This window comes from Bacillus rossius, chromosome 3 (genome assembly GCF_032445375.1).
Source record: "Bacillus rossius redtenbacheri isolate Brsri chromosome 3, Brsri_v3, whole genome shotgun sequence".
Taxonomy (NCBI): Eukaryota; Metazoa; Arthropoda; class Insecta; order Phasmatodea; family Bacillidae; genus Bacillus; species Bacillus rossius.
In genome coordinates this window covers 8907084-8933826 of record NC_086332.1, presented here as the reverse complement: position 1 = coordinate 8933826, position 26743 = coordinate 8907084, and the positions used below count along the sequence as shown (strand labels likewise).

The following is a 26743-nucleotide window of genomic DNA, read 5'->3' as shown; positions in this document are numbered from 1 at the left end:
ACAGGGCGTTACGGCAGCGCACTGCAGCGGTGAAGTTCCCAAGCTGCTCATCATACGCTCCTGAAAAACGTAGAGTAAATCCCATCCACTCGCGACTTCTATACAGTATATATATTCAAAGCTGGCGCCATTGGCCCCAGTATGGGCAACTGCTGCGAAATCACACTTAATAAAGCTACAACGAGTACAAAACAAATGTATTCGGGCAGTTACAGACGCCTCAGTGTATTGTGCTGTGGCAGGCCAGGCATCGTGAAACGAAGTCGGAAACCTTACAAGACTTCTACATCAGATCTAAGTACACAAACGTTTTACGATAAATGCGCAAATTGTTTAAATCCACATATTTCTACATTAGGAAATTATGACCCAGACATTAATGAGAAATATGAACGCCCAAAATCTATTCTGTCACACCACCCGCCGTAGACGCCATTGGCCAGAATTGAAAATTGCGCCCCCTCTTGGATTAATAGAGGGGGGAGGGGGTCAGTAACGCGAAACCGTCGTGGCAGCGCCCCCCCCCCCTGCCACGGCGCCCCTGGCGGGGACCATCCCTGCCACCCGCTTGCTACGCCACTGGACGCACGGGCTGGTCGGATTCACACACGAGGGGCGTTGGAGAGGCGGAAGCATGGTGGTCCACATCTGCAGGCGTTTGCTCATGTGCTGGTCACTCGACATGCGGCGACCTGACGGCGATGAAAGTGATGAGGACGTTCCCGATCTTTTTCAGAGAAAGTATTGGGTTTCACCCTTTTGTGGCTAAATAATAGGAAGAATGGAATGTTTGATGTAATGAAGGGAGCTGGAAATATTATATTCTGGGTCGTCACGTATTATCACAATTTTAACACAGAAAAACGCAGTGGCGGATCCAAGGATGGGGGGGGGGGGCCATCAGGGGCAAGCGACCCCCCCCAAAAAAAAACAGTTGTCTGCTACATTAATATTGCCGACAAAAATTATTGTTTCTGAAACCAATAAAATATTATAATATAATTAATGAATTGCTTGTATAATCATAAAAACTGGTGGTTGGATGTTATGTGTAGTGTGAGTAGATTAAATACAAATTTAGTAATTTTAGGACATTTTTTCTCTGGCTATTCTGAAATCCTAGAGTGCCCCTTCCGAGGTGAACATCTGGATCCACCACTGGCAAAAACGAATAACACAATATTCGAGAGGCGCTGGACAGGCAGCTTCTCCAAGCTGATGCAATCCTCATCGCCTATGTGAAGGTAGATCGAGTCATTTGTTTACGTGGAAGAGGCGTCGAAGCGGCGTGTTTCCCGCCTCCGCCTGTCGCCTCTCAGGTCGACCATCAAAACACGAAGTGGCGTAACTGCAAAAATGCCGATGTTGAGATATACTGGCTACAGACATATCTTTACGTGGTCTATCATGTCACGAAGTGGCGTAACTTAATTCCCAATGGTTTTGAAGATATAATGCTTTTTCATTTCGTCGTAAGTGTTTTGGAGACTATTCAGCAAAACACGTACTGACTTAAGTTAACTTACGCCTGTTCGTGTTTTCCGAAAAAAAAAATTGTTGACTATTTCTCGTTTTACACGAAGTGGCGTAACTACATGTGGGGCGGTCGGAAAATGCAACCTAATTGTTTTGTTGCACAAAGATGGGAATAGAGGGAAAACACCGGAAGGAAGACTGATACCGCAATACCGCACTATCTATATACTGATCTGCACCACTATCTGCTCGTCTGTCCATCACAACACATGCTTTAGATGTAGAGCCCAGGTAAGCATTTTGTTAAAATATTACTTATTAGGCCTACAACCATAACTAACCCTTAACCACAGACGTGAAACTTTTGTGCGTATATACAGGCGTGAGGTCCCACGCTGCAAATAATGCTGACACTAACACAGACGTGAAGTCAGGTGTCAGATAACCACTTATCGCTCCGGCGGCAGAGAGAAGACTGAATGGTAGGAAGGTACTGAAGATCATGTGTCCACGAGGTTACTGGTTACTGATGGCAGAGGGCGTCAGAACGCTGTGTGGTCCCGGGGACCTCATGTCTGTGGTTAAGGGTTAATAAATTAGTCTGCATATAATTTGTACATCAAGAACACTTATGTTCACCTTTAAATGCATTGTTTGATAAACTGTTTATTAGTGAATTATTACTGCAGGTAAAATTAACTCTAGGCTATTTTGAAGTGGACGTTACAACATACATTGCAAGTTTAATTTTGTATATTTATAATACATTACTTATTGTATCTTACAGATCGACGCTGGAGTTTGCATGCAAGTAAGAAGTGGACTAAAAGAAGATGGACGCTTTAGTGAAGTGGACTGACGGCACCCGGAACGTGGTGAGATTAACTGATTTAATTCCAGTTGATAAGGGCAATGCTTTTAAAAAAGGCTCCAAAGTTAAAATGCTTTACAATAAAACATTTTATTTTGGAACAATAATATTGTTAGAAAACAGTGATTCAGATAGCATGTCTGATGAAGACGAACAGGCATTGGCCGAATTTGTGCCTCTTTCCCGCCTTAAGAGCAATAACAGAGATACCGAAGCTGATCACAACCCCAACACTTCATTTGGAAATACAGATATAGCCTCTAATGTAGACTTAAATTGTTTTGGTAGTGAACCCGATGACAGCGACGCGGATCCAGATTTTACAGAACTGTGCGAATTAAAAAAATGTAAACTAGTAGGTGTTCAAACATGTTGTTGTGGATTGCTTGTTTGCAAATCCCACTGGTCAAAAAATGAATGTGACCATATTGTTTTAACTGATAGCAGCGATGAAAGATTCATTGCTAAATCTCCAAATAAGAAAAAGAAGAAACCCCAACCTAAGTTTGCAGAAAAGAATAATATTGATAATACAGATCCCATGCATTCTACATGTACTTCCAACGGTTGTAACTTAGAGATTTTTGCAGCTTGTGTGAGATGTCTTGAGTTACTATGCTTTAGACATTTTGAGGAAAGTGATGAGTGCAAAAACCATACAGATAATTTAGAAAAATTGGAAACGCTCATCGAAGAGCCAAGAGAGCCAGAAGATTTTGTTACAGAAGGGTCTGCACGAGAATTTCCCTTAGAAAAACGGTACAAAATAAATAGACAGAAAGAAAGAAAACAAAGGAGAAACACTGGTCACGGCTATACACAAGAAAAGTCTTACAATTTAGTTGCTCCAAGAGAAATTAAAGACCGTTGCATTGGTAGATTCTGTGAGAAAACCAAGAAGTCTTGTAGTAAATTTACAGATGAAGACAGACAAAATATTTTCAAGTCGTACTATGCTATGGGTAGTCTTCAATTACAACGAGAGTTCATTGCAAGACACATAGTGTCAGGGGCAACAAAACGCAAAACTACAGTTGGCGACAGTCGTAGAGCACAGTCAAAACAGTATTTTTTAACATTAAAAAATGAAAAAGAAGCAGTGTGCAAAAAGTTTTTTCTTAATACTCTTAGTATTAGTGAACGAACAGCAAGAACAGCTGTTGGAAAAGTAGCAGAGACAGGTGTTTTAGAACCAGAAAAGTGTGGAGGAAGACAGGAAACCCTAGCAGCTAGAGATGCAGATATTCGTAAGCGAATGACCGATCACATCAACAGATTTCCAAGAGTAGAAGCGCATTACTGCAGGGCTAATACAACCAGAGAATTTCTACATGATGATTTGAATATTAAAAAAATGTTTAACCTTTACCAAAGTGAAGATCCCAACGCCAACAAGGGCAGCATCGGGTTATACAGACTTATTTTTAGAAGTTTAAATTTAAGTTTTCATCATCGTAAAAAAGATATGTGTACTCTCTGTATGACTTACAAGACAGGCGATGGAGACACAAAGGACAGAATTAAACAGAGGTATGACCAACACATTGCGGAAAAAACAAAAGTTAGAGCAATAAAGGAAAGGTGTAAAGCAGCAGCAATTGAAAACAAAACTAATGTTTGTTTAGTATTTGACCTTCAGCAAGTAATCTTCTTGCCGAAAACCAACGAGAGCGCCGTATTTTATAAAAGACGCTTATCAGTGTACAACTTTACAATATACGACTTGGGAACCAAGGACTGTCATTGTTTTACTTGGAATGAGTCAATAAGTAAAAGAGGTTCATCTGAAATTGCTTCTTGCATATTCCTCATGCTTAAGGAGCATGATAAAAACAACGTAGGCAAAAAAGTGACTTTGTTTGCTGATGGCTGTTCTGGCCAGAACAAAAATAGTATTCTGCCTGCAATGTTCCTTTACTTTTTGTTCAATAGCTCTAACATTTCTGAAATTAGTTTGAGATTTTTTGAACCTTACCATGGTCAAAATGAAGGTGATGCTGCTCACAGTGCGATTGGCCATGCCATAAATCAAGCAGGCGATCTGTTTGTTCCTTCCCAGCTGGTACCAATAATTAAACTCGCCAGAAGGGCGCATCCTTACATAGTCCATCAAATGGAAACAAGGGACTTTTTGGACTTTAAAAGACTCTCCAAAGAACTGCGCATTCTCACCATTCGAGAGGATAACGAAAAAGGACAACCCATAAATTGGCCTAACATGGTAGAGTATGCTTTTAAGAAAGACCATCCTACAACAGTTTTTTTCAAGAACAGCCATCTTGATGAAACGTACAGGTCATTTACTTTAAAACGTGATGCTGACAAGAACCTGAAGATGCCCCTAGATCGTCTCAACGTTCTACCGCAGGCTATAACAAAAGAAAAGTTCAAGGATCTGATATCACTTTGCGAAGGACCTACTCCCGTTGTAAGGGCTGCAGAGTTTCAGAACTATTACAGGTCCTTACCTAATTAACTTTTCAAAGATTGTTGTCTAGAAGAGATGAAACTTGAATATCGTTATTAGTGTTTCTTCTTTGTTATTGATATTTTATCAATCAATATTATTTAGTTAAGATAAGTTTTTTTATCATTTTGTATGGTTTTTAAAGCTAAACAGTACTGTTTTTATTGAAATTGACATCAGGTTATTTTATTTTACTTTTTTTTAAAACAAATTTTTTATTTTATGAAACCAACAAAGTTGAGTATCACTAAGTGGATATTGTAGTTCTGATAATAATTATTTTGCCTAGTTTTTGTTGTTTAGAAATTTTTGTTTAAGAGTGTAGATTTTTCAATGTATACATGTTAGTTTCACTATAGTAAAAATTTTTATGTAAGCAGTTTTCAAACCTCTACTTTTTTAAAACCATAACATATTATGTGAAGCTACTCGATTAAAAATTTTTTTTAATAATACACTGTGTGAAGAAGGCCCAATAATTAATGCTGAGTGATTGAGTTATTTACTGCTAATATGATATACTTTCCTAATAACCTTTAGTGTTTGTACTAACAAACGATTTGTATTGTTATAAGTAATAAAACTTGAACATTTTTCATTATTTAAATGTTTTATTTCGCGGCGTAACTCTGCAATGAATGAAAACAACAAAACACGAAGTGGCGTAACTACAACATTTTTTATATTTTATTATAAATCTTAAAATATAAATTTGTAATAAATAAAGTAATTATAGGTAACCCAAGTCAGACATCTTAAATATATATAAAAAATTAAATGAAGGGTTTTCTAGTTTGGGATTGTGCGGTATAGCACTTCAAACATAGGTGCTTTTCTTATTTTTGCTCTCCTGAAAAGTTGGCATTTTACAGATACGCCACTTCGTGTTTTGATGGTCGAGGTGTGCATCGGGCCTCAGCCCTTTCAGTCTGCTCGTCGCTCTCGCGCGGAGCTCATCTCGCTTTGAACGTGCGGCTCTATGCGTGCTCAACATCACACTCCGTGGTTAGTTTAGAAGTGAAACCTCTTTGGTCGTGATGAGAGTACGATTTCAAGGCCGAATTTTAATGAAATATTTTCGTGAAACATTTTTTTGTGAAACGTCTCTGACGCTATGGCAGATAATAAGTACTTGGCCAAATATATGTAATGAGAGCACTATACGTTACTGGGTTCGATTTCGTTCTCTTCTTTTTGCGATTTTTATTCCCCCATTCTTCAAAAAAAAAGAGGGAGGTAGATGAACGAAAGAATAAGACAGAAAGTATGTTTAAAAATATTTATAGGTAGCGTTTACAGTCAGCTGTGAATTTTATATTTGCTACCAGCGCGCTCGCGTTCCTCCTTGTTCAACCAGCAGCGTAGAGAGCGCTGTTGAGACAGTCCCTGCATTTCCCGCGTAGATAGCGCTACCTGTTATGAATTTCATAATTCTTTCAGAAATTTTGCGTGTTCCAAATGGTAGGATTGCTTGAAGAAACAGTAACAAGCACAGCTTTATTTAATATAAAATTGCCTTCTTTCTCTATTTCTCTTTCCCATTTTACCCCCTTACGATATACTTGCGAATCGAGGTTTGAATATACCAAAGAAGGTTTCAGTTCTATCACGTGTACTGAGTTACACAAGCTCTATTTTTTATATTGATACATTTTAACAATACTCATTTTATAATTATAGTTTAACATAATTACTAGTGTAGTCCAAATAAAATATTTTATTTATATATAATATATTAGTAACTAACAAAGTGAGACTGAAAAGGTTAAATGACACTTAGACCTGGTTTATGAACTGCGCAAGGAACAGAAAAACGCAACATGTAACCATCGCAAGACTATCATGGTCATTTATAAAGCACGAAAGACGCAAAATGTCACCCACCTCAAACTTTAAATTATAAAACAGTAGTAAGAAATTTCTCCTCTGGGCTTCATTTGGTAATTTGTCATGAAAACATATTAATTTGTCAATGATTTGATTTAAACGTATTATATTCTTTCACTGTGTGAAAGATTAACCAGTGATAAACGCGATGTTTATAACAAAAACAACGTAGTTGCGTTACACATTATGCACGTAACGTCTGCGTCTTTAAAACGTTTCGGAACACTTCACTTGAAATATGGAAGAGGAAAACACGAACCGAAATGCAAGACGTTGAAAAGTGGTCCATATTTGCATTGCGTTTTTGTGCCGAGCATGGTTTATAATCGGGCATTTGGAAACGTTAATATTGGACTTTTTGTGTCTTAAGCTGTATCCGAATAGTGGCCTAATGGATCCCTTAGCTAAGGGATCCATAGATAGTGCATCGTAATGGACGCGGACATCTTTGAGTTGTATCCGAACTCTCACAAGGGATGTCGATGCATCCTCTCATGCGTCCACTAGTTCGAGATTTTAAGGGACGCGACTCTCACATCCACTGATACGTCCATACATCCCTTAGCTTTGTTATTGTGAACATAACCCTTTAAAAACGAGAGTGTGATACGAGATAGTTAATCAAAATGGATTTTGAACTTGAAGATAAACACGTAAAATGTAACTATGGTATTTATAAATACTTATGCAATAAGTATATGTTTACATAATTCACATAAACAGTAAATTAATTTGATTTGTAGGAACAACAAGTCCCCGATTCAAATTTTCTTCCATATTTCAATTCCCAATGATAATTGAAATCATCCGAAATTGTTTACAATTTTGAATGTTCATTTACGTTTTACTTGCCCACCTTTAGATGTCATGAATATAAAAGGCCAATCCACATTATTACAATGACAAACCAACCGGTAGTGCTAGCTGTAAAGCAATTCGGATATCGTACATCCTTTAGAATGCATCCTTTAAATTGTGGGTGCATTTGTTTAGTGATGTAGGGACGTGAACTTAAAGGACGCATCCCTAGGTATTCGGATACAGCCTTTTTTTCTTGCGTATTCCATTAACCCGGCATAACACAGTAGTGTTATGCTATTTTCGAGCTTTAATCAACGGGATTATTGAAAAGTGCATCGTTAATGATGCAAGCATTTTGTTTACCTTTCCAATATTTTCAAAAATCCATACAGAATCACTTATGCGGCATTCGTCAAAGGACGAGTCGTCTTGCGTCCTTTCATGCATCTCTGTGGCATTTAAGGGGTTTATATGGCGCTATCTTTTTAGTAAAGATGAAACTATGTCTGATGCTTAGCCAACAAACGGCTGTATATACCCTTTTATGTTTATGTATGGTTGTCAAATGAGTTAGTAGATCCTGTGAAAATTTAAAATTGCCTGAAAATATTGCTTGAATAATTAGTTACAGCAATCAATTGACTACCAGAAAAGTATTAATTTGTTGATGCACCATGTTGTGTAAGCATCTAAAGAATTCGTATATCCATTCACGGCTAGTTTCTCCCATAACGCAGTCTTGAAATGAAAGGATTCTTGGGTCATTGCATTATTAGTAAAGGACACAGCCTTTCTACTATTTTGTCCACCACAGCACAGTAAAAATTTCAACTGTATCAGTAGTTCTTTAAATAATGTAAATATTTTAAGGTGATAAATGTACAATCACATTATCTGAAAAAGAAACACTAAAGATGTAAGGTAAAACAATATTATTACAATAACTCCTTGATCACAGCTAAGTTTGTAAATAATTAGAAGTGCGAATTTTATTTTTCATTTAAATTCGTTCGATATACTTATATAAAATGAATTATCAATAACACATTTAGAATAATTTAATTACTATTTTAGAGTACAACAACAAATTTCCAAGTTAATTATAAATTCGAATAGTACGAAGCTAAAATTTATTTTCTTTAGCATTTAGAATATAGTGATTATGCAGATGACGTGAGTTTTTTTTGTATGGTGATCAAAATCAAAGAATTTGTGGAGCAGGTTTCAAATTTAAACATTCGATTGAAAGTGTTTGCTGATCCACTTACATCAAAGAAGTGCAGAACTTTTGTGTGAGACACACATGCCATTAAATGTTCTTTTATACATCGGATTCGAAGCAATTTGACGAAAAATGTAATAGTGTTAGAGCGCATTAGCTGCTATTGGGGGGGGGGGGGGGGTATGGTTGTCAAGGAAGAGAAAGTACATGCCATCTAATACCATTCTTTGTCATTGCTGTTCAAATCAAGTACTGTTTGATGTAGACAGGTAGGTGGTTTTACGTCTCAACGTCACAATAGAGGCTCGGTTTGACGGACTGACTAGAATTCTGACAAGCATTAAAAAACGCTGTCAGATTGAAGACTTTTCACTGGCATATCATTTGACTAATTAAAAATTCACATATAAATACAATATGCATGGCAAACCACCACACTTCGTTACACTGCTAAAGAAAATTGCGCTAATGTTATAAGTTATTAACCAATACACTGTATTGGAAATTGACTATATGAATAAGATACATTTTCTATGATTTTTTTTGCTAAACAAATAGGCTATACAATTTAGTTCGAGATAACCAATCTTAACTAGTCGTAATTACTTAATAATCCCATAAATTTATATGGTGAATTTTCCAACTATTACATAATGTGCCCTTCTTTGTAATATGAATTACAATAAACAAGATGAACCATTTGAGAAAAGAGGAGCGTTGAATATCCAAACAACCACAAGAATAATTACCAGATTCATCACACATATCACTTCTGATAATTTAATATGGACTTTCAATATGGGCTTAAAATTTGTGTTAAACTTTAAATTTTTTTTTAATTATAGTGTTCATCAGTTTATCTAACGTGGAGGTGCATTTACAAACGCTGAAAATATTACCCTACATCCACAAGAGATTCCAACAGATTCATATTTTCATTTAAGTGTTGAACATTGTGTAACATTTTCATATATTTTTGAAATATGTTATTTTCTTGATATATACTAGTGATGGCCCGATATCCAAAAACCCGATACCGATACCGATTCCGATATTTCCAAATTTACCGATCCGATAACCGATACCCGATATTCCGATATTCTGATAATAGGCCTATCTCATTTCTAACACTGATTCTATAAAATTGTGGTTCTGGAGTATTGTTAGAGACAATAATGAAAAATGTTAAATATTAATAAAACATACATATGTGAATGTATATTATTTTTATTAATTGTAAAATATAGTAAATTCACATTAAATGAAAGCTAATAATGAATTTATCATAATGGCCTACAAATAAGCTCTCTTAATTCAAGGTCTTAAAAATTTAAATTGTTTTTCAAGGCCAGATAAAGCAATATTCTGGTGTAGGTATTACCTACAGTATGCAAAAAACATATTGTAACTACAAGGAAACAAATTTCAGATTTTTGTGGAGAAATATTGTAGTTGTCCGGTATTAGTCTCTAGTGTATTTGCTTTTAATGTATGAATTACAAGCCACTGCATGTACTGAGTCCAGTGTCTCAACTGTAATCTACGAAAAATACCGTCCGAAAAACGGGAAGCCCACAACTCACGTAGTTTCGGTTCCCTGCAAGAATTTCCAAAGATTTCCGAAGTTTATTAACGCCACTTCAGCCGCTAAATCAGAAGTTCAAGCATGTTGTGACTAACCTAACATAACACTTCGATGTTTTTAAATTTCAATTTTTGAGAGAAATCCGAAGTTGCACGAACGTGGTAGGGAACCTAAACTACGTGAGTCGTAGGCTACCGCCGAAAAACATCAAACTTTTGTACCCTTTGTAAAATTTCATCACGGTAAACGACACGCTAGAAAGGAAGGTCTTCAAGTAGTAAATTTTGTGACCATTGTTCAAGTGTATCACTCCATTTATTGGTGCGGAAACACGTTAAAAATACGTGAAAAGTAATTTCAATACAACTTAGAAACGTACTGCAGAGTTTATAAAACCACACATCTTTATTTATGTTGTTTTCAATGCACTCATTATAGCCAACATGATACCTTTGCTGCAACTTGCCCTACGTAAACACGTTTCATATTTTAGCTTTTGTAAAAACTTACGTAATGTTTTTGTATAGAACAGCAGTTGGCGACCATGAAACGACACGGAAAGAAAATGTCTGTTATATCAAGCAGCAACTTTATTCTTCTTCATGTTTACTTACGGCTACACCACTTATTAAATTAAATATCGTAATTATTTCGTTTATGTTTTCAATTTATGTACACATAGTGAACTTCGAAAATTCATCAAGCTAAAACATTTTGCGAATATCTGAAACGAATAAATATGCACTAATGACTTGGATTTGTGTACACATGGAAGAATTGTTAATTGTACTGTCGGGATGCATTGCAGTATCAGAAAGAAGAAATAGGCTTGAAATCTTGAAATTGTTTCTGTGGAAAATATGCTTGGAATTACTAGGTAATGAAAATAAGCTTGGAATTACGGTTAAGGTTATGTGAGAAGTATTATTGGCGAGAGCAAACATCGGTTATCAAAATATCGCAAGTATTTACCGATGTCCGATATTGAAAAATGTGCCGATATTACCGATCTCCGATATTGGATATCGAATATCGAGCCATCACTAATATTGTGATAATACTAATTATCTCAGAACACTGAAACTTTAGTTTAAATATTTTTCAGTGTTTGTTTATATGTCTTTCAATTGTAATAATCGCTAGAGTTTATTGCTCAAAGCAGTAGCAATTTCTCTATGTTTTAATGTTGGGCAAAGATATCTGATTAAGAGAAGGTGTTTTGTCTATGGATCGGCGGACCTTTTAAAATGAAAATTTTAGTCATTGTTAAAAAATTTGACGATATTATTTTGGAGAATACAATGAAGAAGGAAGTTTTTTGGTGCCATTTTTGTGGCTGGTGTCAGCTATATTTTCAGCTGATATTTCACTGAATAAGTGAACTGTTGCGCCCCTGAGCCAGGGCGAATGTTACGGTAATATTTAATTACCGGGGCTACCTTTATCTACTGAAATATAAGGTACTAAAGTTTAATGTATTTAGGCCTGAAGTTTTGTGTTCAGTGAGCCCCTTCTATTAACTGTTTCGGCCTAGTAACTTATTGTTCCTGTTAATGCCTCTGGTTTTCATTATGGCACAACATAATTATTTTAAATTTCACCTAGTGGTCTTGATTTAAAGATTCTTGTGTGATCCGAGGTAACTGAGTTAGTTGATTTTTTAATTCACTTTAAGTATTATTATTTATCATAAATGAACTTTTGATTTAGTGTGTGCCCAACGTAACTATATAGATAACTTATATTTTATGTGATTTCATATGAGTAATGGGTAAGCAACCTAGTTTCTCAGTGTAAATCACCTTATGTGTGTCAAACTATTAATATTGGAAATGGGTAACTTTGAGTATAAGCTGCAATTGAAAACCACTTATAGCAGTGGAAATATTTATGAATAATATAGTAATGTTAAAGTGTGGCGCCCGTATAAACATAATAATAATAGTTGTCCTATTACCTATAGTAACTATAATTCATTCGTGAAGTAATAGTTCAATATATACATACATTTTAAGGAAAACAATTATTTGACTTAATTTAAAAGTGCTTCAAATAAAGAGTGTATGGCGGTATAAGAAAATAATTAATGTGTTTTTCTTGTGTGTGTTTTGTAGCTTCTTCAAGCAGCGTACTCCTATTTCAACGTAATGAATGACTTCAGTTAAAATGAGACTCACATTGTGATATAAATAAATAAGATATTAATTTATTTCAAAATGATTTCACATAAACTTACATTTTTCACAAAATATGTATGCACGAATGTGTTTGAGTCTCATTAAAATTTATTAAGGTGAGTATATAATATGATTATAAAATTAAAAAATTTAAAAATAAATTTGTTAGTAACATTCGGTTAGTATCATGCAAAAATATATAAAAAGTAAAAAAAAAAATCATAATAACATATTAGCTTAAACGTAGTAGCAAAGTGATGCTTATAGTCTCATTTTAAGGTAATTTCGATAATACATTCAGCAAATAAAACATTTGATAGTTCTAACTTACGAACAATTCATAATCTGCGATCATTTACTTCAGTTAATTTTACTAAACAGAAGACTGAATACGTAGTTCTAATTTATCCATTGATTACTAAGCAGTAAAGATTCCTTACGTTTTAATAAAGAAAATATGATATAATTTTTTTTAAATTTTTTAAAAAATCTATTGCGAGTAATGCTTGTTTAACCTAGTACGCTTTATCTTGTGGTAGTCATTTGTTTTACTTCGACTGATCACGTTGATAATGGTTCCTCCAAACTTAGGGTGTATTATTTTTATTTGAATAAATTATGTACACCCACCGTGTTTGTTATAATTAGATAACTGGCTAGGCGAGCTCACAGTTCAGACTTCACCTAACTTTAATATTATCTTTGAAAGATTTGTGCAATGGGAGTGCATGACTGATGTAGGCTTTTGGACATACGCCATTGCTATGCTCATGTATGCCTGTAGAAGAAAACTACAAAAAACAAAAAATTAAGCAAAAAATTGCTGTTGTCAGGATATAAACACCACACAATACTCCACAACAGGAATATGGTCAACAAACAAAGAAAAATGGACTAACAAATACGAAAAAAAAACCCACAAATGTTGACAGCACAAAAATACGGAACCCAAAAAATTCAGCACAACAGTTGAAACGAGACAAAAACACAGTATATCAAACACTTCTTTCATCCGTGCCTTAGTCGGGATTCGAAACGAGAACCACTCATACTCAAGTTGGCGCTTCGACCAAAAATCTCCACAAAGTTTGTCGTGGGCAACATTTTATTTCTCGCTCAAACCAACGAGGTACGACGAACAATCTTCTGTGGATCCCGCCAAAAGAGGGATCGATGGAGAATGTCGAAGCGCGTTGTTTGGAAAGCAAACACAAGGCAAGCGCTGTCCGCCCAGGTGACAACCCGAGGATAAAATAAATAAATAAAAGAGTTGCCGCGCAGTGCTGGCGAAATGTCCTGGATGCTTGACGTTGACACGTTGTTGTAGCTTGTTGAGAAGCCTACCATTCACTTACCCCCGGTCAGTCGCGAACACATCCGGAGTTCGCCGCTTGCTCGTGCAACATTCGCGGTAGTTTGCAAGAAGGAAAAGGGGAAAAAAAAAAAAACCCTCACCATTTTGAGAATAACAATATGTGTTCACGAATTTTTTTGTTTGACGTGACAACGTCTAATAAATCGATGAACGCCGGCTGCACGCACGAAAAAGTGTCCCGTTACGCTGTGTCCCGTAACGCTCATTGTACGCTTGCGCCGCATCTATCTCTCTTCCACTCGATTGGCCTATGCGTCCGAGGAGAAGAAAGACAGCGGCAGCACACAACTTAGGCTAGATTTATGTACATCTACACGTGAACTGTTTCGTTGACTGTTTATAAAGAGAAGTGAAAAATTAATGTGGTTTTCATTGCTTATTACAACAACAATTTCGGTAATAAAGGTTAATTATTCTTGCATTTTAAAAATCGGATTACTAGTATAGTTACAAGTATTTATTTCTTTATTATTAAATTAAAAATTATTCAATTTTATTCATAAAAGTATGCAATCATTTCATCAATGTTTTGTATGACGTTGTCACGTTAAACTATCGTCCGTAAAACGACTTTACAGACAACCAATTTTTTTTGCGAGAGTTTTAATACTTTACAACAATTTTATGTTTTATTTATGTAATTGACATACGTTACAATCAATTAGACGAACGAAAACCTGCCGTACATATAAAAAATGCAAATTTTTTAAGAAAATATAAAATACCTAACTTACAAACATCTAAATTTGAATTCTAGGAGGAAAGAAAATCGAAAGATTTCCGAACGCGGTTTATTCGGGCGTCCGACGCGGGATCAATGAATCCTAGGCTTTTCTGGATGCTCCTCGACGTTGACAAAAGGTTGTGACAAGTCGAGCGCCGAGTCCTAAGCACACAATGATGGCCGACGTTTGCGTCATTCGAGCGGCGGCGTCTGGGGCGACCGGTGGTGAGACTGAGGGTTAGTTCTGCTAAGTTGGTACCTCTGCTCTCATGGGCTTGGGTCCGGGATTGCGGGAGGAAATGTGGAATTTAAAAGGAATACTAATGGAAAAAAAAATATTTTTTTTTCTATGAACACCTTTTTGAATATTCTAAAGTTTTCCGCTTGTTCCGTGTAAATTGGCCTATACATAGAGACCTGTAAAATTTGCGGATTCATTTCGCGATAGGATAGAGTCCAAATACTATTGACATTATTTTGCTTCAGTGATTGGGCCACAGTTTATCTGAAGGACTCTGGGCCAATGAAAAATATTTAACAGAGAAATTAGCGAATCACGATCATTCATTCCATTCAACAGGTGTTACGAGTCGGTAACCAATCAGCAGATGTAATTTGCACGAGTGCGTAGAGGATCATGGAGTATATCCTTAAGGGATTTGAAATCGCGAATTTTTCCGGTCTCTACCTATACATAGCCCGGTGAGATGACTTGAGGCGGTAACACACATGCGCAAAACCTTTAGACCGCAGGTTCCGCGTTCGCATCTCCCCTCCCCTGCGTACGCTTTAGCGTGTCATTTCGATTATTGATGTTTTTGGAACAATTTTTTCACAAAAGCTCAGCTTGCGAGACGTTTGGCCTGCACTATATAAACATTGTTTTGATGATACCAGGACAGCGGTGTTAGGAAACTCTGTTTGTTCGTCGGCGTCAGGGAAGACTCGGAGGCCTATACGTATTCGGGAAGCCTTCTTTTCACAGACGAGAGAGCCAAACGCCCGATCGCGCATCTTCCTTTTGTTTTGTTTATTGTAACTCATGATAACTAATGGTCAATTAGGTTAGGTTAGCTACATTATAAATACTTTAAAACATTGTGGACGGTTGATTTGGTTAGGATAGCTACATTAAAGATACTGTGAATACATGTAAACGGTTTCCTAGCCCTGGATAGCTACATATTAAAAAGTTACTTGCAAAGCAACCATAAAATGATTTTACAGTATTAAATAATGTAGCTAAACTTACCTAATATAACCAACCATCGTAAATTTTTTAAAGTATTTATAATGTAGCAAACCTATCCTAATCGACCGAAAAATTTAATGCCAAACCGGTTTATACAATGAGATAGAACGGAAAAAAAAGCGAGCATGAACTTCGGGGAACTTCGGGTGTGGCTCTCTCGTCTGTGAAATGAAGGCTTCCCTACATATTCGGAAGTAGACGTGTAGAACAATCGACTACCAGGGGACGGGCACTATCATCAGTAGAGCCACGGAATTTTCGCGCATTCATTTAGTCGCAAGCTAGAATGCAAACCTCCACACTGTCGCACTGTGTTCATGATTGGACCGAAGTTATTTGGACACGCCCCTCTACGACCGTGAGCCAACGATGTCCAGCTAGGAGAGAAGTAAGCGAATCAGGTAGTGCCAAATAACAAGAATAAAAATGTTCTCGCTAAGAAATCAACCAATGGGAAAGTAAACATGGGTCGAGCACACCTATAACTTTGAATTCTATCCTGAGGCCAGAGGAATCCGCAAAATTTCCGGGACTCTAATCATTAGGTAGGCTATGGACTGGCAAACATGAAAACCCGATACAGCTGGCTAAACCAGCTTCAGTACTCCTCGCTGATAGTTTTTTGGTAAGAGTAGTTACGTTCTGGAGCTTTGGTTGGTGATTCGGGATAAGAAAAAAAAGCCGTCTTCAATTGTTTGAATTTTTTTATGTGTAAACATCTTAGTTCTCATTATACGTAGGGACCGGAAAAATTCGCGGGTTCAATGACCTGTAGGATGAACTCCATAGTTCTACTTACACTCGGTCAAATGTGACCCACTCATTGGCTGCTGTCTTGTGAGACGTCCCAACGTAGCAGCCTGTGATTCGATACAGCTTTGGTTCGGTGTTTCTCATTTGCCCAGAGTCATCTAGGTGAGTTGTGAGCCAATAACAGAGGCTGCATTGAGGTATAACTATTTGTATTTTAGCCTGTCGCGAAATTAATTCGCGAATTTTTCCGGTATCTAAGTGTACAGCGTTTAGCAGGAGCAATTTCGTGAAAATGGACCGAGAGTCGACGAACGGAAATACCTTGAAATATATTTGATAAAATAAAATAGTTATAGTTAAAGTAATCTCAAGTTTTAAAATACATAAGATAACTGGCATTAAATCTATTATATTATATATTCTCTTTCGAATTTTCAAATGGTTTAATAGTTCAGTGGTAGGGGGAGCGTGTTTGTTACTTTCAAGTGACGTAGTTCGAATCTCGTCATGGGAACAGTATTCTTTTTAATAACACTATAATGCAATGGATTTTAATAAGCTCAATAATATTAAGGTTTGTTCGTAAGAAGTTATTACAGGCTGATTTAAGTGATTTAAGCAAAAACAAAAATCCAAACATATACTTAGTGTTATAATATATAATTAAAAATGTTTTAAGGTTAATATTCGAGTGATGCCATAGAAGTATAACTTCTAACGTGTGCGGTAACTTTATAGTATTAAAGATTTAGTAAAAAATGGGTTAGTATTATAATAAAATTCCTTGTTGAAAAACAAGTCCAAAACCGGCATTTTATCGGAGCCTTTTCTTGTAGTTTCAAATTTTCGGTTGTTATGCATATGGAGTTAATCGTGACTGGTGGGTATTGATCGCCGTTAAGACGAAGTACAGCTAAATAAACAAAGCTGTAATGGGACTACGAAACAAATTAATTTTCGGCTATATCCAAATGGAATGGAGAAACTTTTCAGAAAGAACACTTGTATTTTTACCACCGCGCTGGCATGTTGGGATTTAATGTGATTATTTACAAAAATATTTCTGTTTTAATATATTTTTTTGGAATTTTAAATTAACGGCAGAGTGTAAGTAAAAATTTGTGTTATTTTTTTCATACTCCATTGATTCAATTCTCTTACGCTATTCTTTGAAGTGTGAATCTTGTCATTGGGTACTCTTTGACGATAACTAAAACTACGAATTTAAATTAGTGGAAAGAAATATTGTGTTCAAATATACTCATTTAGTTTTATGACAGTGTATCTACAAAATTATTATTAATTAATTTTACTAAACAATAATTTTGAGAAACCTGTCTCTTACCAATTTTTTTACTAATTTTTGTTTACAGATATAATGGACGTTGTTCAAGAAGCAGATTTCACCACATGCATGAAACCAATATGGATGGTTTCAAGAGCATTCGGCTTGGAACCATTTCAGATTATTTTAAAAACTCTTTCTGATGGCACAATTCGATTGAAACCAAAATATTCTGTGAAAAAGACTTTACATACGTATGCAGTAATTTTCATTATGATAGTAAGTTTCTTTATCAGTGCAACCAGGAATAAAGAAACTTTTCACGAATCAATAAATGTTCCTGGTCCTAAATTACAAATACTAAGACTCTTAAATCTTGTATCTCGCTACATGGCAGCTCTGGTGAGCGTAACAGGAATGTATATGCATGGTAAATCCAGACTCGAAATATATCAGACGTTCATGGAGGTTGATGAAATGCTTTCTAAACACTCCCGTGTAAACTATAGAAATTGGTCCAAATGCTGCGCACGACATCTTGCCATAATGATATTCACACTCTTAGCTTTTACTATTGCAAGTACAGTTTTTGCCACATTACATCGAGACGGCTCTTTAAGAATCATCATTCAGATCGTGCATTTTATTACAGACTTTGTCGTGTTTACCACTACAGCCAGCTACATAAATTTAATACTTTTGATATACCAACGTTTGAAATTAATAAATGAAGCGCTACAAACTCATTTTGATCTTATTGTTATGAGGGTAAAACCTAGTACCGTAAATTATTTTAGAAGAAGCACATTAAATTATATCCAAGAGTCACCACAACGGCCAAAAAATATGATTATGAACTTGAACAACCGAAATTCAGTGGATGAAGGCCTACTATCTGATGAACGCGCAAGATTGATACATTCTATGAGACGGATATACAACAAAATATATCAAATTTCTTTAATAATAAACAAAGTTTATGGCGTTATCGTATTATTCAGCATATTCTCAACGTTTGTTACCATTACTTTGAGTTTGTATTTTGGTTTAAAAGCTGGCTTCGGTTCAATAACTTCCCCGAACGACTTCAACCAAAAATTTCAAGCCACCACTTTCTTTACATGGTCATTAGCTTATGTCGTAAAAACGTTTGCTATGCTGTGGGCTTGCAATGCCTCGACTAATGAGACTAAACGGATCAACGATAGGATACATCACTCTCTAATCCATTGTGGACAGGAACAAGAGAAGAAAACGGCTTTGAAAGAGTTCTCTAGCCAGATCACCGATTGCGGCATGGCGTTCTCGGGTTCAGGAATTATAACACTCGATATGCCGTTACTTGCTTCAATGATGGGTTCAGTGATGTCATACCTGCTTGTACTGCTGCAGTTAAACCCCTCCGAAACACCGAGGTAGCGAAACGGATCTGTACAGCATGACATCTAAGATAAGTTTTAAATTTCAGTTGCTAAAATGAAAAAAAAAATAAAAAATTGGCTGTCTGTAAAGTCGGTTTACGGACGATAGTTTAACGTGACAGCGTCATAACAAAGAATTGATGAAATGATTGCATACTTTATGAATAAAATGGATTCATTTTTATTTTAATAATAAAAGAATAAATACTTGAAATTATACTAGTAATCAGATTTTTAAAAAGCAAGAATAATGAACCTTTATTGCCGAAATTGTGGTTGTAATAAGCAATGAAATCCACATTAACTTTTCACTTCACTTTATAAACAGTCGAGTGGAAGAGAGATAGACGTGGCGCAAGCGTACAATGAGCGTAACGGGACACAGCGTAACGGAACAATGTGCGTTACGGGACACTTTTTCGTGCGTGCAGCCGGCGTTCATCGATTTATTAGACGTTGTCACGTCAAAGGAACAGCACTTTACAAATAAAAACAATCCTAAATATAAAAATTTATTGGTTACATTTAATCAATTCCAAACATTTTTTTTCAAATTTCGGAACCTAATTAATCAGTTCTGTATCAATAATAAATGATCGACACAATCTCTCACTTGAATAAAAATAGAACAAACTTGAATAAACAACTGTATGATACAAATGTTTGCATAAAATGCATACCATTTTTGCGTGTATCAAATCACCTCTTTACATAAACACATGCTTATTCAATAGAAGTATTTTCCAAAAATTTTACATTTCTTCAAACAAATACTTTCATATTTGGTGCTAAAACATTAATGCTTCTACGATTGTAATTCAAGAATGAACCCAAAAGTAATATTCATGCAGGGAAATTGTAATTTTTTACTCAAAGATTTAAAAAAATATATTTAAGAATGTTAAGAGTAGTTATTATTACAGATATATTTAAAAAATAAAAATAAATAAATATAATTAACTCATAATGTATTTGAGCAAACGAAGTTAATGTTATAATAACATGTGTTTTAGGAGTTTTTTTGAATATTATTAAATGTTTGTTATCTAACTGAAACTTCGATTTCAAGATGATTTTTACACTTGTAACTAAATTAGAAAAACACGAGAAAACAGTGAATATCACAGTTATATATTTAAATTTTTTATAATTAAGTCACAATAAGTATTTATTCGCTGTAAACTAGTACACATTAGTTACAGAAATCTCAGAGGAAAAATGGTCTCGCTACGTTGACACATTCATAGACAAAATTTTAAGAACCATTTAATATCTGTGTATGTCTACCTTAGTTCTATGTTTAAAATCTGTGAAAATTACACAAAATTGTGTAAACGATTAACTTCAGGATATTTCAACAATTGAGTTTATAATAAAAAATAAAGCACTCTTACGTATTTGTTTTTGTCCTGGCTGATTGTGTCAATAAAATGGATTATAATATATGAAATGCACTGATCAATCAAAACATTTAGCGTCACTCGAACTTAAATGCTTATTTTCTTCAATGTCTACAATATTTGTATGGTTAAGTGTATAATATTTTCTGGTTGTAAAAATGATCGAATGTTATCATGGTATCAGTTCAGTACAGAACTATTAAGCGCAAATGAAATTTATTTGGGCTAGCACCAACACTGAGAAGATTGTGAGCACTATTTCAAGTGTGTGTAATAAATATGTACAAATAAAAACCTTATTACTGTATTTATTTTCCTATATGACCCTTGTATGTTTTCATCATTAGTTTTACAAAATTAATTGTGGACAGTAATTTATGCGAATAAATTATGTTTTACAGGAAGGAAATTGTTGGCATGGAAATGAATATACAGACTGTATTTTATTTTGAGTTACATAAAATATGAAAATATTTGTCTTAAAAAACTTTCCGTACATGTGTAGTTTTTGTTTCCTCTATTTCGATTAGTAGAGCAAATTGTGTGTTTAGGACCCCACAGAACGTCCGAAAGTAGGGCTTAACTTTTATGTCAACATGTTCACATTTTTATTAAAAATCCATAATGTTAAAGTGAGTTAAGTTCAAATGACTCAAAAACAACGAACAGAGCTACAGTTATTTTGTTTATACACAATCTGGAGTATGCTTACAGCCATATATGGAGTTCTGTTTACATATCGTTAACTGTTTAATAAGTTCTGTGAGTTTCTACTGTTGAAATTTATTTAAGTAATGACGTTACGAGCGTCGGTATTGTTACAGGTAATTCGAATGAAACGGCAATTAACCAATATGTTCCTTCCAGGTCGGCATCCATGTTGATTGATGCCAAGTGGCGCTGTTGTATAACTCAGCTTATTTAAAAATATAGCTAGAAATGCGTTACTTTGAAACAAAGTAGGACCGGCATGGGAGACGAGTTATCAATTATATGGCCAGATATTACTCAGTATCTTACGTAGATAGTATCAGCCCGAACTGACCGTTTGGACCGAACTGAAGACTTCCGCACACACGATGTCTCCCGGCCGCTGTTGCTGTTGGATGTACCGTTTCATCATGGAATATGGAATCAACTTTGTACGTTGCAATTGCAGCTGCACGTTTAGTTAGAAAAAAGAAAAAAAAAATAGCAAAGCAAACAAAGATGTCTACCACGACACTTAGATGATTTGACTGATAGTTAGGACTGGCGATTCGGCAGTTCGGACTGAGGGCTCTCTAGCCTGCAGTCCGATTCAATGAGAAGCCATGAGTTCCCCCGGAACCAAACCAAATTCAAAATAATTCAATAAACAAAATTTGGTTTTCTTTTCTTTTTTTTTTAAATGCAGTGGTTTCAGTTTAAGAATAATCTTATTTCAGTATCTCTTTTATTTTAAAATATTTTTATTTTATTTTAAAATTACCTCGCATCTTGGGCAGGAAAACTCAGTGGGGGGGGGGGGGGGGGGGCTCACGAAAAGAAGTGCGCACAGGAGGGCCCCTCTAGCGCCCGATCTGAGTGGAACTGTAGCGAGTGGGATGCGATGTCTGGTTCACTGTGGGACCTTTATTCATCAGAAAAATTTAATTTTTTAGTAAACTAAATCCCGGAGGGCTAAGAGGGGTACAAGGTCTTTTATTTTAATTTCTTTTCTTGATCAGTCCACCGTCAAAGGGATTAGGACGCAGCAAATTGCTTGGTCAGCTGAGCGAGGCAGGGGGTGAAGATGGTGGCTATGCTGGGATGGGTAGCCTCAGCCTCTGGACATAGCTGGATCTCTAACACCTCTCCTGTTACGCGTATACGGCGTGTTCGTATCCACGCCCGTGGGGGCCCCAGGCCGGCAGGGCCACTCTGGCTAAGAGGGCTGGGTTATCAAACACAAGGGGGAGAAATCCCTTAAGCAGTTTTACTGATCAGTAGGGGCATGCAAATTTCGCAAAAAAGATTCCGAGACTAGCTGAAAGTTACAACACTGTAGCATCATCTGTGTTTCTTAATTGGGTGAGTTTCTTTCAGGTCAATGTAGATTTTTACAACACCAATCACCGTGAGTCAGTGCGGAAGCAAACAAGTCCTGATTGGCCCGGTCAACTAAGATAATGACTTCTCTCGCAGACGGCCGCCAATCACAAGGAAGAAACCACTGGTACGGGTATACTTTGTTGCAGTCTAATAGGCGCTCAGATTTATTCGCGAAAAATGCCTGCCCCTACTGATCAGTCCACCATCCTTGCACACACACTGAAGTTTTGACTGTGCAGTTACAACTGATCACCGCGTGTGGGGGCCTTAAATCAGCACGTCCACGGCGCACAGAAAGTTGTCCAATCTCTAGCTATCCTGTGTGTTGTGCGTTGATTTATTTGGTGGCCAATCATTTTACACCACGTCCATGAGAGTTTTCAGATGTGTATTTCAATGCTTAAAATTGAAAATAATTTAAATTTGATAATTATTTGTGAGGTAATGTTTCAGGAAATCTCTACTCCTTTCCTCCCCCTCCTCAACTATTTAATGCTTTTTATCGCAGGAATACTTTTATTCTGCATACTTAATTGCTGTCACCAAACTGATAAATGCAAAAAAAAACCTTATCATATAATGCCAACAAAATAACATTCGTGGCGAGACAACCTTTAATAAATATGCATCAACAAGATATGTGATTAGATTAGAGAATTGTTGCGTAAACAACACATGGACTTTACACCGCAAGTTTAGCTGTACCTCAAACAATGGAGATGAAACAAAAAAAGTATGAGCTTTTCTTCCATCACATTTGCTCGATGGCATTCCTATCAAGAATTTAATAGAATAAACTACGATAATAGATTATTTCATAATGTAAATCTGGAAAAATGTAGAAAGAACAAACTGGGAAATCAAGTTGAGTAATAGGATGTATTGATTTGCTTGTGGCCGGCAGGGCCACATTTTTACTTGTAATTTATTTTTGTTGCTGGTCTCTAGTTTTATATGGTTTTTATTTCACGTATTTTTACGCCTTTTTTAATTAATGTTAATTTATCTGTAAATTTTTTTAATTATATTGTTTCTGTTAATTAGTTATACGCCGTTTGGTAGCTATCGATTATGAGTTTAAGAATATCGATTGTGTTTCACGTAAATACCACTTGGTGAGCGCCCGGCGGTTGGCTGATGACGTCAGACATTCGGCTTGCCGGGAAGAAAAAATCAGCTGGGCCGGGGAGAGTTTGTGCCGAGCGACCGTCGAGGACAGAGCCATGTGACGGCGCGGACTGGTATGCCGGACGGCAACGGGCGACGAAGAGTATTGGGATGGAGGCTCCACGATGGGTGACAGGGCAAATGGATTGTCCTGTAGTACAGAAGAAATCAAGGTAAAGAGAGGCCGCGATTTTGATTTTTACCCTCGTGGTGCTGCACTGGTTTTTGGCAAACCTAGTGAACTGTGTATTTTCCCATACTAAATTTTATTTGGACGGAACTTTTATTAGCCTGTTTGGTGAAGAGGCCCATTTGTTTCACACGTTGTTCCAGTGTGGGATTTTTTAATAAGGTCGCCCGTTTGCCTGTAGTTGTAATAAAAGTATAAGTTTGGAAGAAACGAACATTTTGCAATTTGTTTTTGAGAGTTTGTCTTCGGAATTGGCATACTTAAAGTTGCATTTAGCTAATATATCAGCTTGTGCAGTATTATTAAAAGTATGTGATCGGTATTGGACTACATGCGCAGCCTGATGTTGGTTGGTGCGGCCATTCTACGTTTTTATGAAATCATTGGCAAGTTAATAAAGAAGTAAGACTTTGTTTGAAGTATATGATAAAAACTTCGGTGGTAACATAGTTATGTTACGTGAAGAGTTTTTGCTACATTTCCCTTAAAAAAAAAATAAGATAATTTTTTTTTGGTCATCGTTCACGCCTTTGTGAATTCGTACCTATGGCCCGGCGTGGCATTAGACTCTGGAGTTGGTGAGGAAGGTCAGGAAGCCAGCGCACGCCTAGGATATTAACTTTGTTTTTTTGGCAAGTCTTTAGCAACGAACATCTGAAGAAAGACTAAACCGTTGATTGAGAGTTTAAGAACTTTATTTAAATAATTTGTTTGTACTTCAGTATTATTTTTGTAGATTTTTTATATATTTGTATTGATTGTCTTGTTTGATTTTTGGTATTAGGGCAGTCAGTAAATTTTGATATTTTATAGTGGCCACGCCTCACGCCCTTATATATTTTTATACTTGTTATCAGTATTTATTTTTTTACGATTTTTTAAAGGTTATTGTTAGTATCGTAAATGGGGATAAGATGCTGCCATTATTAACGTCAGCTTTTGTAACTAAGCTTGTATGGTTATGTATAGTAAAAATTATTTTTGCAAATTTCTATTTTTTTTAATAACATACGTCCAAAGTCTTGCCTCTTGTTTGTTTAATGGGTACTCTGCTATTATAGCCTTTGAATTTTTTGGCCTGACCCCTGGGCAGTGGTGTGGGGAATTTATATTGTTTAGCTTTTTATGCCTGGTTTTAATATTTATTTTTTCCCTTCGCGCCCAGAGTGAGTCGGGGACGCAACCCCTCTTCCAATTAAGGAGGAAGAAGGGTTACATGCTAAAAGAGAGAAATTGGTTGGCTGTAAAGTCGGTTTACGGACGATAGTTTAACGTGACAACGTCATAACAAAACATTGATGAAATGATTGCATACATTTATGAATAAAATTGAATCATTTTTATTGAATTATCACTATATTGTATGGATACAAAGAAGGAGGAAAAGTAGGAAACGAATGGGAGTGTTTCAAGTTTAATGTGCCTCGAAAGAGTCAAATCAGTGGTTGTTCCAATCAAGTGGAAGAGAGATAGATGCGGCGCAAGCGTACAATGAGCGAAACGGGACACAGCGTAACGGGACAATATGCGTAACGGGACACTTTTTCGTGCGTGCAACCGGCGTTAATCGATTTATTAGACTTTGTCACGTCAAAAAAAGTAGTAAAATTCAAGCAAATGTATGAGAAAATACTGTTGACTTCAAGAGTATAGGAATTGTGTCTGGAAGTTAGAGTAGAGGAAGTGGACAACATAAAAGTAAAATGAAGGTTTATCGACATTCGGGTCATCAGTGACGAACTATTGTGTTAATTGGGAAAGGGGGGGAGGGAATGGGGCGGGGGAAACGGGAGGGCTCCGAGAAAAAAAACACTAGCTCGCATTGATGTCCGCCACGTTACGTAACACGACCTCTTGCAGGTCAGGCGATTCTCATGGGCCTTCTGCTCTAGTTACACGGCCTGCCGTACAGCATGAGCAGCCGATTCGACGTTGTCTGGTTTGATAAACTATGACTAGGGACCGGAAAAATTCGCGGGTTCAATGACCTCCAGGAGGAACTCCATAGTTCTACGTACGCTCGGTCAAATGTCACCCTCTTATTGGCTGCTGTCTTGTGAGACGTCCCATCGTAGCAGCCTGTGATTCGTATAAAGCTTTGGTTGGGTGTTTCTCATTGGCCCAGAGTCATCCAGGTGAGTTGTGAGCCAAAAGCAGAGGCAGCACTGAGGTATTACTATTTATATTTTAGCCTATCGCGAAATGAATTCGAGAATTTTTCCGGTCTCTAACTGGGAGGTTGCTAAAGCCCACCCCACACGATGTTCAGTTTCTGCTAATCCTCATGTTATACCGGTGGGTATAAAAGTGGGCATATAAGTTTGTATAGCATAAGAGAAGAAAGAATTCTTAACTCCATACACACGATACCTAGAATGTTAACAGAAAAACACCCAGCGCAATTGCCGACCAAAGAAAGCATATCTGGTAATGATAAACATGTTGTCGTCAATTTAACAAAATACTGAAAATATATATATATATATATATAAATTGCAGATGTTTTGTTAGAAATTACGTAACCTGGTGAATTACTTATTTCAAAATCTAGTAATATAAAATTTAAAGGATGCAAGGGAATTTGGGTTTAATTCAATGTAGTTTATTTATGACATAT

At 36.3% G+C, this 26743-nt stretch overlaps 2 protein-coding genes across 3 annotated transcripts in view; both read left to right on the top strand.

Moving 5' to 3' along the window:
- LOC134531391 (odorant receptor 67a-like) overlaps positions 1–19371 on the top strand; it is a 34564-nt gene extending 15193 nt beyond the window's left edge. Inside the window, exon 5 of one of the 2 annotated variants that reach the window (XM_063367093.1) lies at positions 17964–19371. In XM_063367093.1, coding sequence (XP_063223163.1) covers positions 17964–17969 — 6 coding nt within the window. In that variant the 3' untranslated portion in view covers positions 17970–19371. Of the gene's footprint in view, positions 1–12423; positions 13402–17963 lie in introns of those variants that run through there. The other variant, XM_063367092.1, reaches the window with a different exon arrangement.
- LOC134531389 (uncharacterized) lies at positions 17970–19365 on the top strand. Its single transcript, XM_063367091.1, has one exon. The coding sequence runs from the start codon at positions 18005–18007 to the stop codon at positions 19292–19294; it is 1290 nt and encodes a 429-aa protein (XP_063223161.1). The 5' UTR covers positions 17970–18004; the 3' UTR covers positions 19295–19365.
- Positions 19372–26743: the final 7372 nt, after the last annotated feature.

Bases quoted from the DNA above. Each gene is read 5' to 3' on its own strand.
- LOC134531389 (XM_063367091.1), top strand. From the start codon at position 18,005: ATGAAACCAATATGGATGGTTTCAAGAGCATTCGGCTTGGAACCATTT.